Source organism: Cuculus canorus, chromosome 27 (assembly GCF_017976375.1).
Source record: "Cuculus canorus isolate bCucCan1 chromosome 27, bCucCan1.pri, whole genome shotgun sequence".
Lineage (NCBI taxonomy): Eukaryota > Metazoa > Chordata > Aves > Cuculiformes > Cuculidae > Cuculus > Cuculus canorus.
Genome location: NC_071427.1, coordinates 6,001,670 through 6,024,784, shown reverse-complemented (window position 1 = coordinate 6,024,784; position 23,115 = coordinate 6,001,670). Strand labels below are relative to the sequence as shown.

The window sequence follows — 23,115 nt, the reverse complement described above, 5'->3', positions numbered from 1 at the left end:
TTTGGAGCAGTGGGAGATTTCTAACGGCAGCTCTGTGGAGCTGGCAGTCCAAACCCAGCTGGGAGGATGCTTCTCTGCATGCAGGGAGCCAGAAAACCAAAAGGTAGGGAGATGCTACCCTCAGCTGGTCCGGGGGAGGTGGGCAGACACCTGCCTCCAGCGCTGTCACAGACTTTCTGCGAGGTTTAGTGCAAGCCTCAGCCTCTGGGTCTCAGTTTCCCTTGGGGTACAAGCAGGACATCTCTTGCAGGGCTACAGGGAGGTTACTTTGGGAGGGCTGGACCTGTCCTCACTGCTGAGACCTTCCTACCTTGCAAGACATTGAGGCATCACATCCACACCAGACACAAAGGCGCTGATGGCACCGAAAATCCCAGGAGCTGAGCAGGGCAGAGGAGCAACCAGGGACCCCCACTTCAGGGAAGCCGCTGGGCTGTGCCTAAGCCGACAGTGCCACCTGCTGCCACCGCACACCCGTCCCCATCCCACACTCTGGGTTTGGAACCATCTCCAGATCCCCCTTCTTTCCTCCAAGCTTCTCCCAACTTCCACACAAAGCAAAAAGCACCAACCCACACGTTTTAAGGGAGCTTTGTACACAGGAGACCTATGTGGTTGGGACACCATCAGCCCCGCGTTTAGCTCCTCACTAAATCGACCCCAACGTGCCAAGTGCCCCTCTCTCAGGAGCACTCGCACAGTAGGATTCACCTTCCGTGAGCCTGCAAAGTCAATTAGAATTTTTTATTAAATATACATCCTCTCTTGGCACAAATCTTAAAATATATAAACATTATATAACAAAGTGTCTTCACTGCAATAAAATAGAACTCCAGATCCAAGAAAAGCAGTCCAAACCGACACACCTCATACACACATGCACACATCGTTGGTGAGGACACGTCTGGACAAAAGGCATTTAACAGTGTTTGTGCTAATATATGCATAGACCACACAGGCAGTGAACGGTGCTGGGAAACCCAGCACCACCCGGCAGCGGAGGGGAGACGGGGAGAGCGCGAGGAGTCAGCGCCTACAATAAAAATAAAGGCTGTTTTGTAGGAAGCCATCTCCTCCTCTGGTCCAGCCCAGGCAGGGACGCCTCCAGCTCCCTGCAGAGCCCAAGTACGCAGTCAGACCCCGCAGACCCACCAGGAGAAGCATCTCCCATCGCATCTCCCGCCCCTCCTGACCATCCGGGACTGGCACCAGGCTCGCTTGGGATTGCCACAGTGCTTTTGCTTGGAGTTTCCTTTTATGCCTCGTCTGCTGTTGCGTTAAAGACACCAAAGGGTGAAGATGATAGTACTCAAGTCCTTCTAAGTGGAAGGTGATAAGAGGTTAACAGAAGTACCGCTACTATTCCACAGAAGCTATGGAACCGCTTTTGGAGCGCTCCCACCTCGTACCAGGGCTACGCCACCCCACCCACCGCACGGCTCAGAGCCTTCCAGGCCGTGACTGCTCTCCCAGTCCTTCCACCACACTCCTGCCAAGCAGCCCAGCGGCTCTTCAGCGGCTCTGTCTTCCCAGGGAACTGGCAGAGGGCATGCAGAGCAAACAGGTTTGCAAGAAGCTAGCTCAGATTCCACCTCTCGCATAACTCAAGGTCCCTACCTGACCCTCGGAGCCTGCCAGGACCAGCAGATGCTCTCCCAGAGCAAGATGGCATAACAGGGTGGAAAGAGAAAGAGGCAGTGGCATCTCACAGCTCGTGAAGTAAAGGTGCAAGGCTGGACAAGCCATACGGGAACCTTCCAAAAACACCTCCTGCCCCATCACCCAGGGCCCTTTTCCTTCTTGTCCCACCAAGCATCCCTGCTGTGAGGGGGAGGCTGACTCCGGCTGTTCGGCCATCACTATAGAAGTTGCAGTTTTGTCATTTTGGATGCATTTCATCGGACCCGATTTTCTCGAAGTGCTAGTGCGGGATGAAAGGTGCAGGCGCAGGGAGGGAAGGAGAGGGGACAAGATCAAAAAGCACAGAAATTAATCTTTGTTCCTTAATGCGTTACTGCAAATGTGATTTGAAAATAAAAGCAAAGAGACTGAGAAGAATAAAATGAAAAAATGGGGCATTTGTGGTAGTAAAGAAGTTCTAAAGCAAAGGAGGACTGGAGAATGCTCCTGTTAGACTTGTCTCTGTTCCCAGCGCTGAAGGCAATGGACCTTCTTGGCCAGCACAGAGACACCCTCCCTTTCCAAATCACCATGTCCAACCTCCTCGGGCACTCCTTCCAGGCAGCAGAGAGATCTGGAACACATCTCAATTCACGCAAGGATTAAGGGAGGGAAGAGAACACTCTGTTTCTCCATTTCTACATTCAAATCAGAGAAGAAAAAGGAGAGAAAAAAAAGCTATTTAAAGCAACCCAAAGCAATAACACACAGTTACTCTGAACACTTCTGCCCAAGAAACAAAAGCACCAAAACCATTACAGACTGAATTCAAAGACCTGTCTCTGAACAAACTCAGCCTGCAGAACTCAGAAAAACATGTTTGGCTAAAGTTTCATTGAATTCAAATCAGGTGCAGCTGCTAAATGAAGGAACAACTCCAAGCCCAAGGCTTCCAAGCCTGGCTGTGCTTCAGGTCTTATTTCTCAGCACAGAGTCCCCAGGCTCCGGATCCGCTGCCTGCACCGCATTTCAGCTGTGAGGTGAGCGATTCCAGGTCAGCAAGGCAGAAGCTGCCTCCTCCGCAGGCTTCCTGATCATTTAATACACCAGCAGAATGTATCCCACATAGATCTGCCCTCCTGTTCAGTCCCAAACAAGAGGCTAGTCATCCAGTGTAAATCCTTTCTCCGTCAGGACCCAGGAGGAATTAGGCCACCTCTGCTGCCATAGGGGTTCAGTGATGCTCAACATCTCATACGACAAGGTCTGCTGCGCTTGCCTCTGAGCTGACCTACCGTACCGCGGAGCACAGGAGCCCGCTCCAACTCAGATGCCACAGCTCAGCTTCCTCTCAGCTTCACAGAGCACCCATCGGTGGGGCAGAAAGGACTGTGCTTCAAACCGGTGACCTCTGAGCTGAACGAGAACTTGGCATGGATCATACACACAGTCGGACACACACGTACACACAGGCAGCTGCTGACACACCCAGTTGCTGGTCTGTACCTCCTTTCTGCGGTAGGATGCAACTGCCTCAGGATTTCCTCACTGGGCCAGACAAGATCAAAACAAGAGCATAAGTATTTGGCTTCTCCATTGGAGAAAAGAAATCAGAGCTCTTGCAAAGGACTAAATGAAATTTCACCCCAACAAAGAGAATAGCTGATCATCTTCCATCAGCAGCGGGAGCAAAATGTAGACAGAATTCACGGCTATCACCTCTAAAAAACTCTTAAAACAACGCCTAACATTAATTACAAGGTAAATCAGTGACTGCAGTCAAGTTTCACAACAGAAATTGTCATTCATGGGCTCGGAGGCAGAAGTTACTGAGGTCAATACCCCACCCATCGCCAAACCATTAAAGTACGATGGATCCCACATGTTCTGGGAACAACATGCATGCTAATACTTCAGAGTGCTGGGTCTCCACCGGGTCCACAATAGGGAAGCGTGGGTTCTCAATTCCTAGGGAAATATTTGGCATTAGAAGCAAGTTATGCTCCAAAGAACAAGTGCAAAGACCAAAGAAAGGAGAAAGCTATTTCTACCCATTGTGCAATTACCTCCATTCCCATTAATAAAGCCATGACATGGGGCTCGGACTACAACAGCTAAAGTACAGACACCAGAGAAGGACAGCTTTGAATTTATGTCCTATTTTTCTTTTATACATTACAGACTATTTCAGCTGGAAAGGGATTTTTAATTACGGTTCATGTAATCTGATTCTTAGAGAAGTCTAAAGTTTGCCCTGACCACTCCAAATTTACTACAGGAATGGGACATGGAACGAAAACCACCCGTGGATTTCCATATCCTCAAAGACTGCTTTGAAATAGGAGCACTGGAAGGTTCTTCACCATCCATTTTCAAATCACAACTGGGAATGATTGGCACTATATAGGATTTCTGAGGGGTCAATACTGGCTGTGAAGCCTGTTCTCCCAGGGACTCAGATGGTCCAGAAGAGCACTAGGAATAAAAGTAAGTGGTTTTAGATGTGGACGACAGAATGGAGAGGACACGACTACACAGCAGGCACCAGAAGACAACGCGGTTGTTCAGGAGCAGGGCCAGCAGCTTGAGGCAAGTGCGAGGCTGCATTCACCAGGCGTGAGCAGCCTTTCGGGATAGCTGAGTCTGCATCACACGTGCAGCTTTGAGATGTTTGTTCTTGCATCACGCAGAAAGCGGCAACAATAATACTGAAGGATAAAACAGCTTAAATTCTCAGTATTTAACACTCCCTTTTCTAGTGCATCAGTCTCCCAAATCCCTCAGAAAATGCTGCCTTTAAGACCAGGATAACAGAAGGGTCTGGGCAGCCTGGAAGCACTACTGTGGTTCAATTCGATCGGGTTTGTGAATCCAGGCACAGCCCCTGCTCAACAACACTAACAAACACAAGAATGTGATTTCCAAACCCGCCCAGAACTCTCCTCCTTTGCTGCCTGCAGTCTTTGGTAAACTCCGAGGGACGTCGCAAGCAAGAGAGATTTTATGCAACAAACCGCAGAAATGGGAAAAACATTTGACCAAAAGGGCAGCATTTCCAGCCAGAGCTCCCAGTCAACTTCCCAAAGAAAAGAAGCGACCCGGAACTGTTAAATCCTGCTGCGTCCTCTTCTGTGGAGACCGATGCTTGCAGGTCAGAGGAATCTGGAACTCCCTAGAGCCTAACTGGAATATTGCACTTGGCAGACTGCCTCCAGCTAACATGTGTTCCGAACTGCTTACCAGGAGCAGCAGTCACTTCCCAGATTCAGAGGTTCATTCCAACAGCACCGAGTCCTCTCTTTCATCATCCACCGCTTCATCTGCCCACAGAGACCAGGTGAGGAGCCAGCAGCAGCACACGTTTGTTTAAGAGGCTCCACTCCTGGTGTCAAAGAGGAAACCAGAAGGGTGAGGCAGCTACTGTAGAGGACTCAGTTCTGCAGAACTGTCAGAAGAATTGTGTTTAGGAAAGCGTTATTTTCAGGTTGAGGTTTCCAAATAACTCAAGAGGCTCATTAAAAAGAACTAAAAGAAAATAAAAAACCAACAACGGAAGAAAACAAACAAACAAAATGAGAAAGGTAAGTTCTCAGCTGCAGGAGAGCATGTACAAAGTGAAGGAACGCTAGCACTGCTCTTTCTACACGTGTTGGACTTTTCCCCAGCAAAGGCTGCAGGGATTAAGCTACTACCTTTCAACATTAGTGCTGTGCTGTAATTTACGGAGAAGGATCTGCGTCAGGTCAAAGGTTGTGAAGCTTATTCCCACTGCAATTGGACCTTTGACCCAGTTCATGCTGAGTCCTTTGTACAAGCCACGGATTAGTCCCTCTTCTCTTATAATCTCCTGCATGGTGAGAAGGATGGAACTGTACGTGTGTCCCATAACCCCTGCCGTCTGCATCCGTCGGCGAACCACATCCAGGGGGTACGAAGCTGACTGGCCAATCAAGCCTGCACAGGCACCAAACAAAAGCCGCTCCGGAGGGGACGGCTGCGATTTCCCACTGTGATCTGGGAAAGAGAAAGGAGCAGAGCGTAGAAAGTTCCTGTAGTAAACTCATGATTAAGGTCAAGTGGGCTGATAGCCAGAGGGCCCCGAGTGCCAGAGCTCCCAAGATCCTGTTCCCAATTTGGCCGTTAGCCGGCTCCATATGTAACCAAGTCCTCCCGCACCCAGGACCTGTGCCTCCTTGGTCCTCTGCAAGACAGAGATACTGCTTTTCTGCAGCTTCTCTTCTGCACAGTCTGGAATCGGAGAGAGGGAGGTACAAGGCGTCCTCCTCCACAAGCACAGAACTGTGCACTCAGCTTCAAGGCCAGGAAAAGGATTTGTACCACTGAATTCAAACATGTCACACTGGCCAAAAGCCTACACCACTTCACTGGAAAACAAACCAAGTTGCCTTTACCTGCATGTAGCTTCTTTAACGTCTCGTAGGTGAAGAAGCTAAGCCCAGCATAAGGAATCACTCCAAGGATGGTTGGTGTAAATCCTCTATACAATGTCTTCAATCCTTCCTCTCGGGATATTCGGATGAAGACATGGACAATATTGCTGTACCTAGCGTGTGGACACAGGAAAACCAAATCGGTGCTGGTTAGTGACTGCCCGCATCAGTAAGATTTCCAACAGGACTTTCTGAAGGATCAACAGTTAATTAATTCAGGTCTGAGCTCCTCAGACAGCTCAGAAGGGATTTCAGAAGCCTGTCTGCAAATGGAGAAGCCAGGCAGTAGCTCTCCTCTAGCCCTGTCACAACACGCTCTCCTGACTGTCAGATCCCTTCTGGAGGCATCGCGCCAGCTGGCCTCTGAAAGAACCAACACGCAGGTTCCACCAGTGAAATCTTTCAGTATCCACCTCCTTCCAGCTCCTGGACTAACCAGGACTGCGGGCATTTAATCAGTGCTCAGACCCCAGCAGTAAGAGGTTTATTACATCAAAGGCTCCGAGCAAGAAGTGACCCAGAAAAATGGGAATAAAGTTATCTGACCTTAAAAGAAAGTTCTGCGTTTGTTCTTGCTTTTGTTAGGCACTTACATCTCCTTCGGCGTGACAGCCATTCGAGCACGGACCATATCCAAGGGGTAGGTTAACATGGCAGCCGTTGTGCCTGCCAGAGAGCCAGCAATGAATCGAGGAAAGGGTGTCAGCGCTCTAAAGTGGTGAGAGAAGAGACCAAACAGATCACCTGGAGATGGAAATACTACGTGGCTTTTGAGGATGGCTCTACTCTATCTGCTACTGAATCCCTTCCCTGTCTGTGTACTGAAGAGTTGGTCAGGGGCAGTCGAAGCAGCCGTGGTTTGCCACAGCCGTTCAGGACACAGGCTCAGAGAAAACCTCTGCTGAGGACAGCAAGCCTGACGTGGGGCGTCTCAGACACCGCGTGCCCAAGAGCAAGAGGCTCAGGCCACACGCACGGCTCAAATAACAGCACAAGGCAGGACCTTGTTACTTCTCCTGCAAAGAAAAGCTCTTTGTTTTGCCTGCCCACTCGCAGCACAGGGAAGTGCTATCTCCATGTCTAGGCCACTTCTTGCTCACGCCTCTAGAAAACAGGGTCTTCGTCCCACAAAGATCTCCCCTGTGCAAGACTAGAAGCCCAGCGCTCTGCCTCGCCCCCTCACACCCCCTGCTCCGCGAAGCTGGGACAAGAGGCGCTGGCACAGCTCTGTACCAACAGAGTTTTTGACTCAGCAGGCCTGCACGAGGCAGGGAAACACGCTCCCTCCCTACAATCTATCGTCCCACCAACTGCTCCATCCTCCTCTGCAAGGATCAAAGCCACGCTGCATCTTACTTTCCCTGGAAGCCATAGTAACTTCCCAGGAGCTGCTTGTACTCTTCGTGCGCACAGAACTGAATGGCAGCGTAAGGGATGACACGGACCATGGTGGCTGAGTTCCCCCGCCAGAGACTCCAGAAGCCTTCATTGAGGTAGGTGCGATAAATCAGCCTGTAGGCTTCCTGCAGGCAACGGATCAAAGGTCAAACACGGAGATCATGATAAGACGGAGTCCAAACAATAGAGGGGGAAAAGGTGACCCTATAGCTTAACCTCTCCAAACCCTCCTTCCCGCCCCATCCCCAGTAAGCTGATACGAGCTGTTTACGCTCGCAACACCGAATCCAGAATAAGACAACTAAAACATCTTTGGGGAGACGGAATGAGATACATTAGAGGAAAAAAAGAACCAGAGTCAGGAAGACCGCGTTTTATATTCGAGACATCTTCATTTTCCCTCCGAGGGCTGGGCACAGAGCTGGGCTGCTGTTTGCACAAACTGTTTCCCAACCCAAATTCATCTTCTTAGTACAAAGCAGAACCATTGGGGTTACACACATCAGCACAACACACATGGAACAATTGCGAGGCACACGCAACAAAACATTCTGCAAGCAATCAGCTCCCAAATTAAGATTTCATATATACTCTGAAACAACTCCAGTGGTGGTTGGAGGAAAGAAAGCAACCACAAGAGGAGACGCCACATCAAACAAAGCCCTGAGCGATGCCACAGCATCTACTAGAACCTTCAGCACGAATCAGGACTGATGCAGAGCCATGCTCAGCACTGGACAAGAACACGAACAAGAAAGAGTGCCAATGAGTGTTATAAACAATCCAGTTGCCCGTCTTCCGCTCTTTGCTCTTTCACTGTGAGTGCTGCTAATAAAACCCAAGCGAGGAAGTTAAGTGAATGCAAACAAAAGGTGCTGTTAGGGCTATTACTACCATTAATCAAACACTTCAGGTCACCAGGAGACAGACACATCACCTCACCTTGGCAGAAAATCTTTTAGAAGACACTAAAAAGAAAAAAAAATGAGCATTAGTTCTTACAATACATTCAAATGAAGAAAAGAAACTCTACGGGCGTTTTGTCTAAGGGGTAGAAATAGAAGCAAATGAATTAAAGCAAGAGAAAATAGAGATCTTTATAATAATTAACATAAGAAAAAAAGATACCCTTTATAGTAATCAACACAAGAGAAAATAGAGACCCTTTATAATAATCAAAGACTTTCAACAGGTAAGTGCTCCAAACTGAACATCAGTTCATTTTCTACCTACTGTTATGAAAATGCTCAGCTTGTCACATTTCTTCCTTTAAAACACTGAAAATAAATTAATAAATTTTAAAAAATTGTAAAAAAAAAACCCCCAAACCTGCAACAATCACTTAATTTCCACACACAGGTTCCAGCTCAGTGCCAGAACCCAGCAAAGCATGGGGCTGTTTAGCGATGCTCCACGCAAGAACGGTTTCATCCTAGCAAAACTCAAACGAACGCTCAGTTTCCTTTCTTGCCTCCATTCAAACTGACAGCATCTCTTTAACTTTAAATACACGAGGCATTTGGAAGCGAGATTTATTTGGCATACGGCAGCTCCGGTTTGTAGCCTTCCTACAGCAGGAAGGAAACCCAGGCTCAAACCCAAACTGCAACGCTAATGAAAGATGGTTCCAATTAGGCATCTATTGCAGTTTCTCTCAAACTCCTTTGAGACTCGTAACCTCTCGAGTGTATCAAACAATTGCATGCAAATACATTTCACCACGCTGCTTCTTTATGCAATTCAACGTATTTTAAAGCAATAAAAACACCTCAATAACCAATTGCAGCTGGTTCTGTGATGGAAAAGAGCCCTTTTCCTTATTCCACAAGGAAAATTCATCAGTCTCTATTTCAAAGGACAACCCTCCTATCTCGTATGACCCAAAGATGCTTTTCCTCTTCACAGAGGCCCCAGAGTAAAAACCTTTAGGAGAGCAAGAGATTGAGGAAATCCATTAGATACCAAGAAATTATTCACAACAGACAATTTTTAATCACGTCCTTTGCAGGGAGTTTAATGGGCCAAACCAAACAGGTCGTTCTCTAAACGCAGGCTTGTACCACTGAAAGGTGATTTATCCAGACAGCTGTTGACTCAGCCCAGCTTTGCCATTTCCATCTCACCTCTGACCCTGACATTTCCAACCCAAGATGAACTACAGTGTTTGTTCTGGTGAGAAAGCACATCACGTACTCATCGCATCTGGTCACAGCCACAATCCAGCCCGCAGTCAGCCCAGGCTTTACCTCCCTACAGCTCCAACTCCCGCAACTCTATCCCCACTAGTTCACAGCCCCTGCTCTGTCAGGAATGAAAATCAAGTCAAATGAAAGTCAATTCGAAATTAAATCTCATCCAGGGATTAGATTAAACCTATCCAATTCATTTAATCTGTGATGTCAACCAGATTTAAAACTCTCGGCCTCCCCAAACGTCCGCTGTGTTAACCGTCTGTGCGCTCCCCGCTGGGCCAAGCGGTGCAGCTGGAACGGGGGAACCAAACAGAGCCCGTGATGAGGGTGAATCTCAAACCCCACTAAACCTAGAGGGGTTTCTAGTTTCAATCAGCTGAAATCCATTTTCAGTTAAAGGCTTTTGGGTTCCAAAGAGGGCTCTGTAACACACAACTAGACATGCCAGCTTCAGCGCCTCTTGCAGGGCTTCAACGCCAACCAAACAACTCAGCTGGAATACAATGCAACTCTTAGTAAAAAAGACTGCAGGCATTTGGACCGGCACAGCCTGGCATCCAGCCTTTAGAAAGAAACCCAACAAGCTCCCTTACCTCCTTCCAGTGTCAGAATACCGCATAATATTGTTCCTTTCCTTATTTCCCCAAACTGAACAGACAGAAATCCACTGTGTTAACAAACTCCGCCTCAAACCCTGCCTTTATGGTGTCTGTTTACCTTGCAGGCCAGGAATGTCCCTTGTGCCACAGAATACGTGGCCAGCCAGCGTTCACAAGCCACAAGCATCGTCTCTAACCCACGACGCGTGCATGCGTTACACCCAAATAGCCAATGTCTCACTAGAGACTTAGACGCAGCAGTATGAAACAGATGCCCAGCTGACCGGCCACTGCAATAACCCCACCAACAATCAAGCGATAGATTTTTAGGCTCGATTCATGGCAGCAAGGTCACTATTCTGTCCGCATCCTGCCAGGTCTCTGCAGGCTGAGAGAGGGCAAAGCACTGGAGAACAGCCTGAGCAGACAGAGAAGCTGGTTTGGGTTCTGCTAACAATAGAGTAAGAACGTTTTGCAGAAGCCAGCAGGACTCACCTTGAAACATGATTTTTGTCCTATCTAGTGGAGCTACTGCGGTTTTAGCAACAGCACCAGCCAATGCACCAGACATCAGGGAGTTGAGGACTTTCTTTTTCTCCTGATTACCCTGGAACAAAGCATTATTCAGTAGGACACAGTCAATCCTAAGCACAAGTTGTAATGTTTTACCTTTGCTGCAGTATTTTGCCCCCTCTTAAGGAGTTCAGTCAAAATTCTCTTCAAAATTTCAAGCACAATAAATTCCTGGTCAGATCATATCATAGAACCACGGAATTGTTTCAGTTAGAAAGGACCTCAAAGCCCATCCAGTTCCACTCCTGCCATGGGCAGGGACATCTCCCATTGGATCAGGGGCTCCAAACCCCATCCAACCTGGCCTGGAACCCCTCCAGGGATGGGGCAGCCACCACTGCTCTGGGCAACCTGGGCCAGGGCCTCCCCACCCTCACAGCAAAACATTTCTCTCTAAGATCTCATCTCAATCTCCCCTCTTTGAGCTCAAAACCATTCCCCTTCATTCTATCCCTGCTCTCCCTGATCAAGAGCCCCTCCCCAGCTTTCCTGGAACTCGTTTCAGCACTGAAAGGCTGCTTTAAGGTCTCCCTGGAGCCTTCTCTTCTGTTTTCATGAAGAAAAGTTAACACTTTTCTTTTTTTCAGAATGTTTCACAGCTAAAAAGTTAATATTTATTACCAAAATATACGGTTCAGTTCGATTTTCCACTGCGGTTGTTGCCTGTCTGGTGCTAAATGCAAGGGTGACCATGCAAAAGCAGCACTGGGTGAACTTCAGCCTGAGTTTTGGTCTAAATCAGACCAAGGTTCAGTGTCTCTTCCAGTGCTTCTAACAAGAGTCTGGTAATGGCAGCAAGAGCAGGGAAACCGTGACTTATGGCTCTTTTCCAGCTCTGCCACTGAAGACATAACAAGACGTAACCTTGAGCAAGGACCGCAGCCCTGCCTGCCCATCAGCTGTGAGCGATGCCTGGCCTCCTCCCAGAGGCTCAAACTGCTTGGCTGTCCTCAGAGACACGTTCTGTGGCTTGCACACAGACTACAGCTCTCTCAGGATTCCACAGCTCAAATCCCACTGAGCCTCTACTTTCTGGCGTAGCCACGCAACGCAGCTCTTCTCTCAAATTCACTGCACACAGAATGACAGAACGGTCTGGGTGGGAAGGGACCATTACAGGTCATCTGGTCCAGCCCCCTGCCACGGGCAGGGACACCTCCCACTGGATCCGATTGCTCCAAGCCTCATCCAACCTGGCCTTGAACCCCTCCAGGAATGGGGCAGCCTCTTCTCTGCGCAACCTGTTCCAGGGCCTCCCCACTCTCACAGCAAAACGTTTTTCCCCATGATCTTATCTCAATCTCCCCTCTTTCAGCCGAAAATTCTGTTCCCCCTCATCCTGTCCCTGCACTCCCTGATCCAGAGCCCCTCCCAGCTTTCCTGGAGCCCCTGTCAGCACTGGAAGCTGCTCTAAGGTCTCTCCAGAGTCTTCTCTTCTCCACACTGAACAACCCCAACTCTCCCAGCCTGTCCTTCAGCCCTCGGATCATCTCTGCAGTCTCCTCCGGACTTGCTCCAACAGCTCCACGTCCTTCCTGTGCTGAGGACTCCAGAACTGGGTACAGGCTCCAGGGGAGGTCTCACAGAGTGGAGCAGAGGGGCAGAATCTCCTCTCTCACCCACTGCTTTGGATGCAGCCCAGAATACGGTTGATTTTCTGGGCTTTGAGCACTCTTTACCGGCTCCTGTCCAGCTTTTTGTCTCCCAGTACTCCCAACCCAAGAATGTCCCACTCTTACCTCTGATGGGAGATGGGCTGATGTAACTGACTCCACATCCTGCTGTTTGAAATCCACTTGACCTTCTCTCACACCATTACCCATACCAGTTGCGCTTACAAGCGGGCAGAAGAGCTACGTCTCCTATATTGAAAACAAGAACAAAGCAAGAGTTAGTGTCCAAAGCAGGAAACACGCAGGTAAAAACTTGTACAGGAAGGAAGAGGCACCTACTCCTATGGTCATTTTCAGGAGGAAAACCCCTATCCCAAGCTCTCAAATAGAGTATTTCCAGTATCCCAGCACCATCTCCTTCTTTTAAGGTGCAAGTGCAGAGGGAAGAGGGGTATTCTGGTGCTGCGTAAAAGCTGTGCGAGTCAGATTCACTTTTTTCAGCCCACAAGGAACTCAGCTGCAAGTTACAACATAAAAATATCCACGGTTTCTAGAGAGAAGAATCAGATCCTGCTCTGTCCATCGCTTACAGTGAGGATTCTGGTGGCCGCTCACTCTCACTGCCGAGCATCTCGATATCAGAGAAGGCACACAGAAATTTAAAACCCAGCCCTGGAAAATGGAAAAAATAGTGACAGCACTAAGTCCTGAAAGCCTGCCACGAGCAATTGGAGGTTATTTTAGGAAACAGATAGCTCCAGCGCCTCACACGTGCCATAAAGGCTATTTTGATGACGTCAGGGATTTGACTGAAAGCAGCACATTAGTGATTTCCGAAGCCCCTTCCCGCACAGTCACAGTGCACTTGTGCTGGGGAATCAGTGCCGTTTGCACCCATGTTTCTTGCTGCGATTCACACTCTCACTTGGTCTCACGAACAGCAAGGTCAGTCTCACCTTTGTGGCAGAGGATAAATCATAGAATCACAGAATGGTTTGGGGTGGAAGGGACCTCAAAGCCCATCCAGTCCCACCCCCTGCCATGGGCAGGGACACCTCCCACTGGATCAGGGGCTCCAAGCCCCATCCAACCTGGCCTGGAACCCCTCCAGGGATGGGGCAGCCCCCCCTGCTCTGGGTAACCCGTACCCAGAGTTGTCCAAGCCACAAGCCTGCTCAGACAGCCCCAGTTCCATGTTTTTAGCTTCCTGGCAAGCAACGTAGTATTAGGAAATCTGAATTCTCCAGCTGCTTCCCAGTTCTGCCACAGCCTTTTCACATGTCCTCCAGCAGGTGCTCTCATCTCTATCCCCTTCAAGACCTCAGTAACCGCTGGCACAACAGCCTGCTTACTCGAAAAGGCCAGCTTAAAACTATTTCTTTTCCTTTTTAACAATCTCTAGATATTATATGCTTGTCAGCACCTTTCATACTTGCTGACCTATTTTTTTTTCCCCTTGCATTGCTCTCATAAATTAGTGCCAGACTTCACTTTCCAAACCCCTTTGGCTGCAGGAGAGAAATTAAGGCAAAGCCAGAGGCAGATCGGCTTTGTCTGTAGTCGTGCATGACCAATTTGTGATGATGAAGCTACACACGACCCACACGCTCAGTCCAAGGGAGGACAAACACACCTGGGTATCTTTAACGCCAGACATCACTTGCAAGAGCTTTCGGAAGACACATATCAATGCGTTTACAGCTCCTGAGGGTGTTTTTGGAAAGAGGAGATTGCAGGATGTTGTTCCGAGAATAATAACTCGCAATTTTAATGAAAGAGAACATCTGATCGACCAAAGGATGACCTGAACAGCATCAATGTTTGCAGTTGAAAACTTCTATCGCAGAAGCTGGGTCACATCAGAGCACGTGAACAAAATCTCCCGTAAGCATCAAGACCAGAGATGACTCAGAACACAACAGCGTTGAGTTAAATTAAATTATTTGAAGAACACAGACTGTTGATTATGTCTAATTACTGTCTGCAGTCACTTCCTTTCCCTCTTATCTCATGTGCCTGGAAATTTATTGTAAAACAATGCCTAGAAGCAAAAGCATGAAAGAAATCACAGGTAGAGATATTACGCCTTGGCGCTGCAAATAAAGACATGTAGGGCACAAATATCAGATCTATCTCTACCAAAAATAAGCCCATGAAAATAGAAATGAAAATAGAAGAGCTTAAGAATGCAAGATACAATTTTATTTTCAAACACAATTTTGAAGGACAATTGAGAAAGAGATGAGTAAAAGGAAATTTTAAATACCAACCCAATGTTACGAAGCCTGGACATATTTTAGAACATGCGCATGCATAAAGACGGTATCCATTTACTCAACAATATTCTCTTTGATCCTACTCGGAGACGTTCTCGTTTTATTTTTAGTGCCCAATGCCCTGATCTTAAACACCTGCCTATACGCTCAGTTTTACATACTCGGAGTGCACGCATGCTCTGCTGAAACGCAGGCTCTACACTTGCAGGGGCTCAAATGTAAAAATAGCATTGATTATTTTCATTTGCTCCCTGCGGCTTTATTTGATTCCGCAGCTGGGCTGGATTCCGACGTTGGCGAGTTCGAACAGAATTCTGGCTGTTGTGACCAATAACGCACATCGGAGCCACAGAGAACAAAGCTTTGCTTTAAAGTTCTGGTGTGAATTTGTAGTGCCTTGGCTGTTAGAACCAGACGTTATTTTGCATACACAGCAATCTGACTCGCTCATTAAGGAATCCACCGAAACCCAGCACGGATATCTTTTAAAGCCTTGTAATTCGTACGGCTCTGTACGCAGTCATTACTCATGTTTGCAAAGCCACGGGAAACAAGAGAAAAAAGAGCTGCGGATTAGATTTATTTTTCATAACACGCTTCTGCGTTATTGCGACTGCAGTTCCAGGGGCCCTCGCAAACATCTGGATTTGGGCTCCTCAGCTCTCCGTGCTGTCGAGCAAACCGGTCCCCTAAGAGAATACGTAATCAGAAAGCAAAACCGCTGGTGCAGGCGGGTTGCAAAGTTGCAGAGGCTTAATGAGTAACACACGCTATCGTGAATTTTGTTGTAAAAGCACAGTGAATTGGAAGCACAAAGCACTCGCGCTGGCATCCAGCTTCAAGCCCATCAGAACACACTGCCCGTAACTCAGCCGCGCTAATTCGCAGTCACCAATTAAAGCTCATTGACTGCACTGGGAAACAGGGATGCTCGGCCCCTTTGGTTCTTAGACTGCTGAGCTCAGCTGCCACGCTCCGCTTCGTGAGGGGCCTCTGAGCCCTGGGACCCTTTCCAAGCATCCTGCCCGCGTTCTAGCGACTGCAGACACATCTGAAACAAGTTTCGTTCCCTGCATACCAGAAGATGCACAGAATAAATATGCTCTGCACATTAAAAACTGCAGCATTGTTAGTCCTGCCTCTCCATTCTCCCAGCTCTCTCGAGCGGCACTTAATGAATACCTGAGCTGGTTCAATCAAGCTGTCAAATTGACTCTCTGACAAGTCAGACACTCGGCTTTCCTTGGTGGGGATTTTGATTAAAAGGACAGGCGAGACAGAATCAAGTTATTCAGATGATAAAAGCAGCCCACGAGGAAGGATGCCTCACAGGCAGGTGCCAGTTCATCGCCCAGAGGCGGGGGGGGGGTCAGACAAAAACAGCTCTAGGTGTCCAAGTCGCTCATGAATACAATCGTGATGCTCTATTTCATTCAAACATATTTTAAATTACCCAGTTTTAAGATAATTAGTTCCTCAGCAGAAAAGCCAGCGAGTCCCAGAGACCAGCATCACAACTCACACCCAAGGACGAGACAATTAAAACCACGTTGCTAAACTAAAGGCTTGCAGATTATTACATGTTTCCATATTTCATAATTAAACCTTATTTAAAAGTTTAACTTTACAACATTACAGCATAACCTGCCTGAAACCCCTCCTTTAGGTGTTTTACCATCTACACGTGTTTTCCCATGGTGGATTACCACCACCGGCTTCCAGAAGCAGTGGGAAGGAGATGTGGGGTTTGCACATAGTTCTCAGCCGATGGAGGCAGAAATCCCGCTGCTCATCCTCTCCAAGCTTCACCAACATTCCAACAGCTCCTGTTCTGCAAGGGTTTAGTAGGAGTTCTGTTAGTTTGGGTCTGCAACACCCAGGCAGACCAAAACCTACCTTTTAATAGAAAAATACCTTCCCTACAAACACAGACGTAGTCCTTACAAGGCATCCAGCCCAGAGACTCGCTTGCAATGTGTCAGTACCAAAAAACATGTTTGGATGATACTCTCCAGTGGAATTCAAAACACCGATGTTGCTGAACGACTGTCACCTACCCAGCAGAGCCACACAAAGTAAAGAGCCAGCACCACTGGCTATCTGAATCCAGCTGCAGCTACGTGCTAAGGAATGTTTGCTCTTTCCTTGGACAACCCCAGTAGTAATCATCGAAGTCATTTAGAGCCCTGGACATGGGAGGGCCCCGACAGACGGGTAACGGCAAACCCACGGTGTCAGCTAGGACTCAGTGCCCACAAAACATTCTGTGTGCATGAGATGGGCAGAGGGAACTTCATAGAACCATGGGATGCTTTGGGTTGGAAGGGACATCCAGTCCCACCCCTGCCATGGACAGGGACACCTCCCACGGGATCAGGGGCTCCAAGGCCCATCCAACCTGGCCTGGAACCCCTCCAGGGATGGGGCACCCTGGGCCAGGGCCTCCCCACCCTCATTGTAAAAACTTTCCTCTTTATATCCAGTCTACATCTCCCCTCCCTTAGTTTAGAACCATTACTTCTTGTCTCGCCACAAGAGGCCTTGCTAAAAAGTCTGTTCCCAGCTTTCCTGGAGCCCCTTTCCCTACTGGAAGCTGCTCTGAGGTCTCCCCACAGCCTTCTCTTCTCAAGGCTGAACAACCCCAACTCTCTCAGCCTGTCCTCGTACAGGAGGTGCTCCAGCCTTGGGATCATCTCCGTGGCCTCCTCTGGACTCGCTCGAACAGATCCGTGTCCTTCCTGTGCTGCGGACTCCAGAGCTGAACGCAGGGCTCCAGGCAGGGTCTCACCGAGAGCCGAGTAGGGGGGCAGAATCCCCTCCCTTGGTCTGCTGCCCACATCATCACCCAAACAAGGGGACAAAACCGGACACATACTCCAAATACTTTTTTATCCGATAACCTGGGGGTTGTGTACAGCACCTCCCAGCCCTTCAGCTCACAGACATTACTGCTACACGAACTGGGGTGAAGTCACAGTTCACCTCTGGGGCAGAATTCCCATTTCATTCAGGTAAAGTCGCTCGTAGATCTCCATTCAGACACGTCAGCTCCCCACGTGACTTGTGACACGACAGCTACTCAAGTTCCTAATTCCTCTTTTATCATCATGTCGTTAGCATCACTAACGAAAGCCTATAATTAAATTAGGAAAAAAAAAAGAAAAGCAAGAGAGTTCCTGCAGAAATCTTCACACATTTCCCAGGCTGAAGTTAAACGGTACCCAGGGAAGTCGCTCAATTAGGTCTCCTTCCATTGTCACTGTTAAACCGAGCAATGGAGCCTGACAGAGAGGCATGGTAAGAGCTGACATTACTGCAGCCTGCAATTCACTCCTGAAGCAATGGCATCGCAGAAAAAAGGACTGGAACCCTCAGCACAGGGGGATGAAGGAGAACTTGATGGCCCCTTGAGGTCTATCTTTACCTTCCAGTTTGATTAAACCATTAAAAACAAAAGAGAGATGCCCTGCAGACTCAGCTCTCCTCAGTCCCATCCATCTTGCAGTCACATCCAAACCCGAGCCCAAAACATCAGCTATGAATAGTCCATTGCTTTTCTTCCTCTAAAGACCTGTACAGAAACGGTTAGCATGGTTTTAGAGAATCACTCACTAAAAGACTCAGTAAATTACAATATCTGGAAGGGTTTCCTTTTTTTTTACATGCTTTCTTAGCTCCGAAGTACAAAATAAACGCTCCTCCTGTCTCCCCCAGCCAAACACAACTCAAGGCCGCCAATAAAAGCGAGGATAAAGACACAAATCCTCTGACGTAAATTAAGCTGAACCCTGAGAAACAGTTAAATCTGAACCTCTGTGACCAAAGGCAGCTGCATTATTCAGAGGAGCCCAGGAGCATTTTGAACGGCGCTTGGAAGGCAGGCAGGAGCCACGGAACAGAGGAAAACTTGGCAAGGAAAAAAAGAGTGCCTCATTCTTCGGCTGCTACAAGACGGCTGTTGCTTGGAACACCTCGACTACGCTTCCCACAGCCAAAAACTGACGACCAGTTCTTATCTGCAAGGCAGATAACAGCTTTATCTGAGGGAGAACAGGGCAGTTACACAAGGGGATGGAGTCACAGGGGCCCGCTGCTGAACCCATTCCCTCGGTCAGACGGCAACCACCTTCCTTCAGCAACAAGAGGCAGAAAAACAGCCAACCAGCCACACGCACAAACCCCCAAGCATCCTTCCAGCTTGAACACTCCTCTCAAAAAATCATTTCTCAGAGGTAACGTCATAAAGAAATAACAGTAAGATACAATACATGACCTCTCGGTCATCAGACCCATGCAAACACGAGCTCTCCCACCACCGAACCCCGGATATATCCACTTGATGTCACCACATGAGGTCCCAAAGCGACAGATCCCAGCAGAGAGGATTTGGTTTCTAATTGAAATTGAGATTATTTGGAATGCCAGCAACCCCCAGTCAATACACCAGCAATCTTTGCCAGGAACTATTTCAACACAATAACGGGTAATTGCAATCTCTGCTCTCAAACCCCAGCAGTTTAAATTGCTTATGCGAAAGAAAAAAGGAATATAAAGAACTAAAATCTTCAAGCAGAACGACCCACAGGCGTGCCAAGCAGGTGACATTTCCTAATGGCAATGCTTCCCACGTGGACTGCATGGCATCCTGCCAGACTGCGAGCTACCAGCCCGCTCTTGTAGTCACTCTGCGTTGTACAGAAGTTACTGCCAAGTTCAGCATCAGCTCTGCTTGGCCAAAGCGTGGCAGATTTCAATTAAGGCTGATTACCCAACACAACATGGATCTGTTGGAGTGATTCTAGAAGAGAGGGCCATGAAAATGATCTGCGGGCTGGAACACCTCCCACCTGAGGCCAGGCTGGGAGAGCCAGGGCTGCTCAGCCTGGAGAAGAGAAGGCTGCGGGGAGACCTTAGAGCAGCTTCCAGTGCGGAAAGGGGCTGCAGGAAAGCTGAGGAGGGGCTCTGGATCAGGGAGTGCAGGGAGAGGACAAGGGGGAACTGTTTGAAGCTGAAAGAGGGGAGATTGAGATGAGATCTTAGGCAGAAATGCTTTGCTGTGAGGGTGAGGAGCTCCTGGAACAGGTTGCCCAGAGCAGTGGTGGCTGCCCCATCCCTGGAGGGGTTCCAGGCCAGGTTGGATGGGCCTTGGAGCCCCTGATCCAGTGGGAGGTGTCCCTGCCCATGGCAGGGGGTGGGATTGGATGGGCTTTGAGGAGCCTTCAACCCAAACCGTTCCATGATTCTATGACACAGACACGCCATCATTAACCTCACAGCAGCAAGGAGCTGTGTTGGAGGAGATTTAAAGTATAACAAGAGAGCAAAGAACTCCAACACTGTGTCTGTGACCTGGAGTAAGTCGTTTGCATTCCAGTTCACGCTTCCACACAGCACAAAAAGTGATTGCCCTTTCTAAGACAGCTACCAGGAACTTGGATCTCACCTGGAAAACAGAGAACAGCACTGCAATGCAAAGTATTGGTATCAGTTTCACCTAAAGAAGGCACAAACTTGAATGCATCTTCCTACCATCAGCAGCACAGTTACTAGGAGAAAATTTTTCCCGGTTCCTGAGCCTTTTTTTCTATCTGCAAACCTGTCCAACCTGTACCAAGCCCTGCTTCCCCAGGTAACCACACACTCAAGGCTGTGCTGGTGCTCACCTTCTGTTTTACGCAACCTCTTGAAGGGAAGTTTAACCCACCAGATATGCCCCAACCACGCACTTGCAGCGGGGACTGCCCACTCCATACACTGGCTACAGCTGCAGGTTAAGCAAAAAGGAGTTATTGCAGCTCTTGACTCAGGAGTAGACTACTGTGCTACCAAGAGCTAAAATTCCCCTGCCTGAAGCAATCACCAAGGCTGAAATCCAACACCGAGGCCAGCCCTGTCCCCTCTCCGCAGCAGCTCAAGACCAATACTCAGAGGTCCTCAATGATGGCATGGATTTGCTGGGGGAAAGGAAAATAAGCATCGGGTATCCACAGCTCTAGAAGGACACGAAGATGCTCAGAGTTACCTAGTGTTTTAGACCCAAATAACAGGATTATTTTCAAATGCATCCCCCCCCCAAGGTTGCTGGTGATGACACCAGCCCTCTTGTGCCCTCAGTACCGTCTCCGTCTCTCTTCCCTCAGCTGTTTTCCAACACCCACAGGCATTCCTCCTGTTCCTTTATAACCAGGCCCTTCCCAAAACAGAGTCATTTAAAAACCCAGAATGTTTTCAAAACACTCTAAATTCATCAAACCACAGGAAAAACATCGGAGGAGCACATTAACTTCCAGAAAAAGCTTTGCCATTAATGCGACCGTGAAGCATAAGAACCTGACACAAATAAAGAGCCAAGTGACGGCAGACTCCAAACCCACTCCAGGCAGTTTGCTAAATTAGCAGCCAACAGGAAAAACACAGCCAACAAACGCAAACACATCTTCAACTCCTCCAGACTTCAGGGGAGCGCAGGTTTAAGGTCAACAAAGCAACTGCAGCACCAACTGCTACACCTGCGGTACAGCGAGTCACGCGTTCGCACCAGCGAGTCACGCGTCCACACGCGGCAGAGAAGGTGGAACAGCACTCATTAACCCTGCACAACCACTTCCAGCATTTTCCGTCTGTCTTTTTATACCTTCAACCCATTCTGAGACGCTGCTTCCATTTAAACATTTGAGGCAGAGGAGCCACTGCTGCTCTGCAACTTTTTGCTTCCACTGAAGTCTGACAGAAGCAGAGAATCATTTAGGCTGGAAAAGACTTTTATGAACATAGAGTAAACCAACTCCACCATCGAACCACGTCCATAAGTGCCACATTCACAGGGTTTTTGAACACCTCCAGGGACGGTGACTCCACCACCGCCCCAGGCAGCCTCTGCCAGTGCCAGAGAACCCTTGCAGTGAAGGAATTTTTCCTAATATCCAATTTGAACCTTCCGAGCACAAATTGAAGCCATTTCCTCTTGTCCAATCCCTTGTTACTCTGGAGCAGAACCTGACCCCCACCTCACTACACCCTCCTTTCCTCCTTTCAAGGAGCTGCTGAGGATGATGAGGTCTCCCATCAGGCTCCTCTTCCCCAGACTAAACAGCCGCAGGTCCCTCAGCCGCTCCTCACAAGACATCAAGAGATCTGCATTTTAATGCATTCCTCGTTCTCTGGTCTTGACCCTTCAGCAGCGAAACACAAGCTCGCCTTATCCTCAGGTTCACGTCAACTTAAAAAAACAACAAAAAAGTCACATCTCACATCTACACACGCATCTGGAGACAGGCGCTCGCCTGAGACGAGCTTGGATTGGAAGGCTTGGAAGGAAAGAGGAGCCTGAAGCGCTCAGCACAGAGCCCAGGCTCACACTTCAGGACAGGGACAGGCTGCACAGGTAGGAGATGGGCAAGGTGAGCAGCGGGACAGCCTGGAAAGGTGGGAGGGAGGGAGGGCAGGGTGGGCAGTGGGGCAGCGCTAGGGAGGCGGCAGGGCAGGACAGTGAGGCGTAAGGCAGACAGTGGGGCAGAGAGCACGACAGGGAGGGCAGGCAGGGAGGGAGGGCAGTGGAGCAAGGGGACAGGGCCGGCAGGAGGGGACAGGGCCGGCAGGAGGGGACGGGGAAGGCAGGAGGGGACGGGAAGGCAGGAGGGGACAGGGAAGGCAGGAGGGGACGGGAAGGCAGGAGGGGACAGGGAAGGCAGGAGGGGACAGGGAAGGCAGGAGGGGACAGGGCAGGCGACTGGGCGGGCAGGCCAGGCTGGCTGTGGGGCAGTGGGGCAGGGAAGGCGGGCAGCGCCGGGGAGGTGGCAGGGAGGGCAGGCAAGGACGAGCACGGGGGCACGGAGGGCAGGCAAGCCTAGGGAGGCAGCGGGGAAGGCAGGGAGGCAGCAGGGAGGCAGCAGGGAGGAGGGCGGCGGGGCGCTCAGCCCGCAGGCAGCCGTGCAGCGGCGCTGCCCCGGGCGAAGGTTCCCGCCGCTGCCCCGCGCTCCCGGGAAGAAGCGGGCGGCACCGAATCCCGGCCGAAGGCGCCAAGGCTGGGCCGGGGCGGCGCTCCACCCCCCCGCCGCGATGTCACCGCCAGGCGCGAGGCCGCGGCGATGGGCGCCTGGGCCGGCCCGCACTCACCGGCTCCGCTCACCGCCGCCTCCGCCACTCGCTCCCCGCGACCGCCGCCCCCCCGCCTTCCTCCCAGCTGCGCCCTAGGGGGCGGGGCCAGCGCTGACGGGCGGCCAATCGCTGCGCGAGGAGGAAAGGCGGCAGCCAATCGGCGCGGGGAGAGGGCGGGATTTGAGGACGAGGGCGGGGCGAGGCGTACGGGCAGTGATGGCAGCCAATCGGAGCGGGGAGGAGGTGAGGTGGGTGTGGCCAAGGCGGACAGGCAGCAGCAGCAGCCAATCAGTGCG

At 49.7% G+C, this 23,115-nt stretch overlaps 1 protein-coding gene across 5 annotated transcripts; it reads right to left on the bottom strand.

Annotated features, from left to right (window-relative positions):
- Positions 1–743: 743 nt before the first annotated feature.
- SLC25A42 (solute carrier family 25 member 42) lies at positions 744–22,942 on the bottom strand. Of its 5 annotated transcripts, none has more exons than XM_054050342.1 (8): positions 22,838–22,942; positions 12,573–12,695; positions 10,756–10,867; positions 8,412–8,437; positions 7,428–7,594; positions 6,665–6,781; positions 6,033–6,184; positions 744–5,634 (listed from the first exon to the last, which is right to left on the bottom strand). In XM_054050342.1, the coding sequence occupies exons 2-8, from the start codon at positions 12,654–12,656 to the stop codon at positions 5,309–5,311; spliced, it is 984 nt and encodes a 327-aa protein (XP_053906317.1). In that variant the 5' UTR covers positions 12,657–12,695; positions 22,838–22,942; the 3' UTR covers positions 744–5,308. The 5 variants fall into 5 exon arrangements, with proteins under 5 accessions (XP_053906317.1, XP_053906320.1, XP_053906319.1 ...); XM_054050345.1 differs by lacking the exon at positions 22,838–22,942 and adding an exon at positions 21,974–22,099; XM_054050344.1 differs by lacking the exon at positions 22,838–22,942 and adding an exon at positions 13,037–13,060.
- Positions 22,943–23,115: the final 173 nt, after the last annotated feature.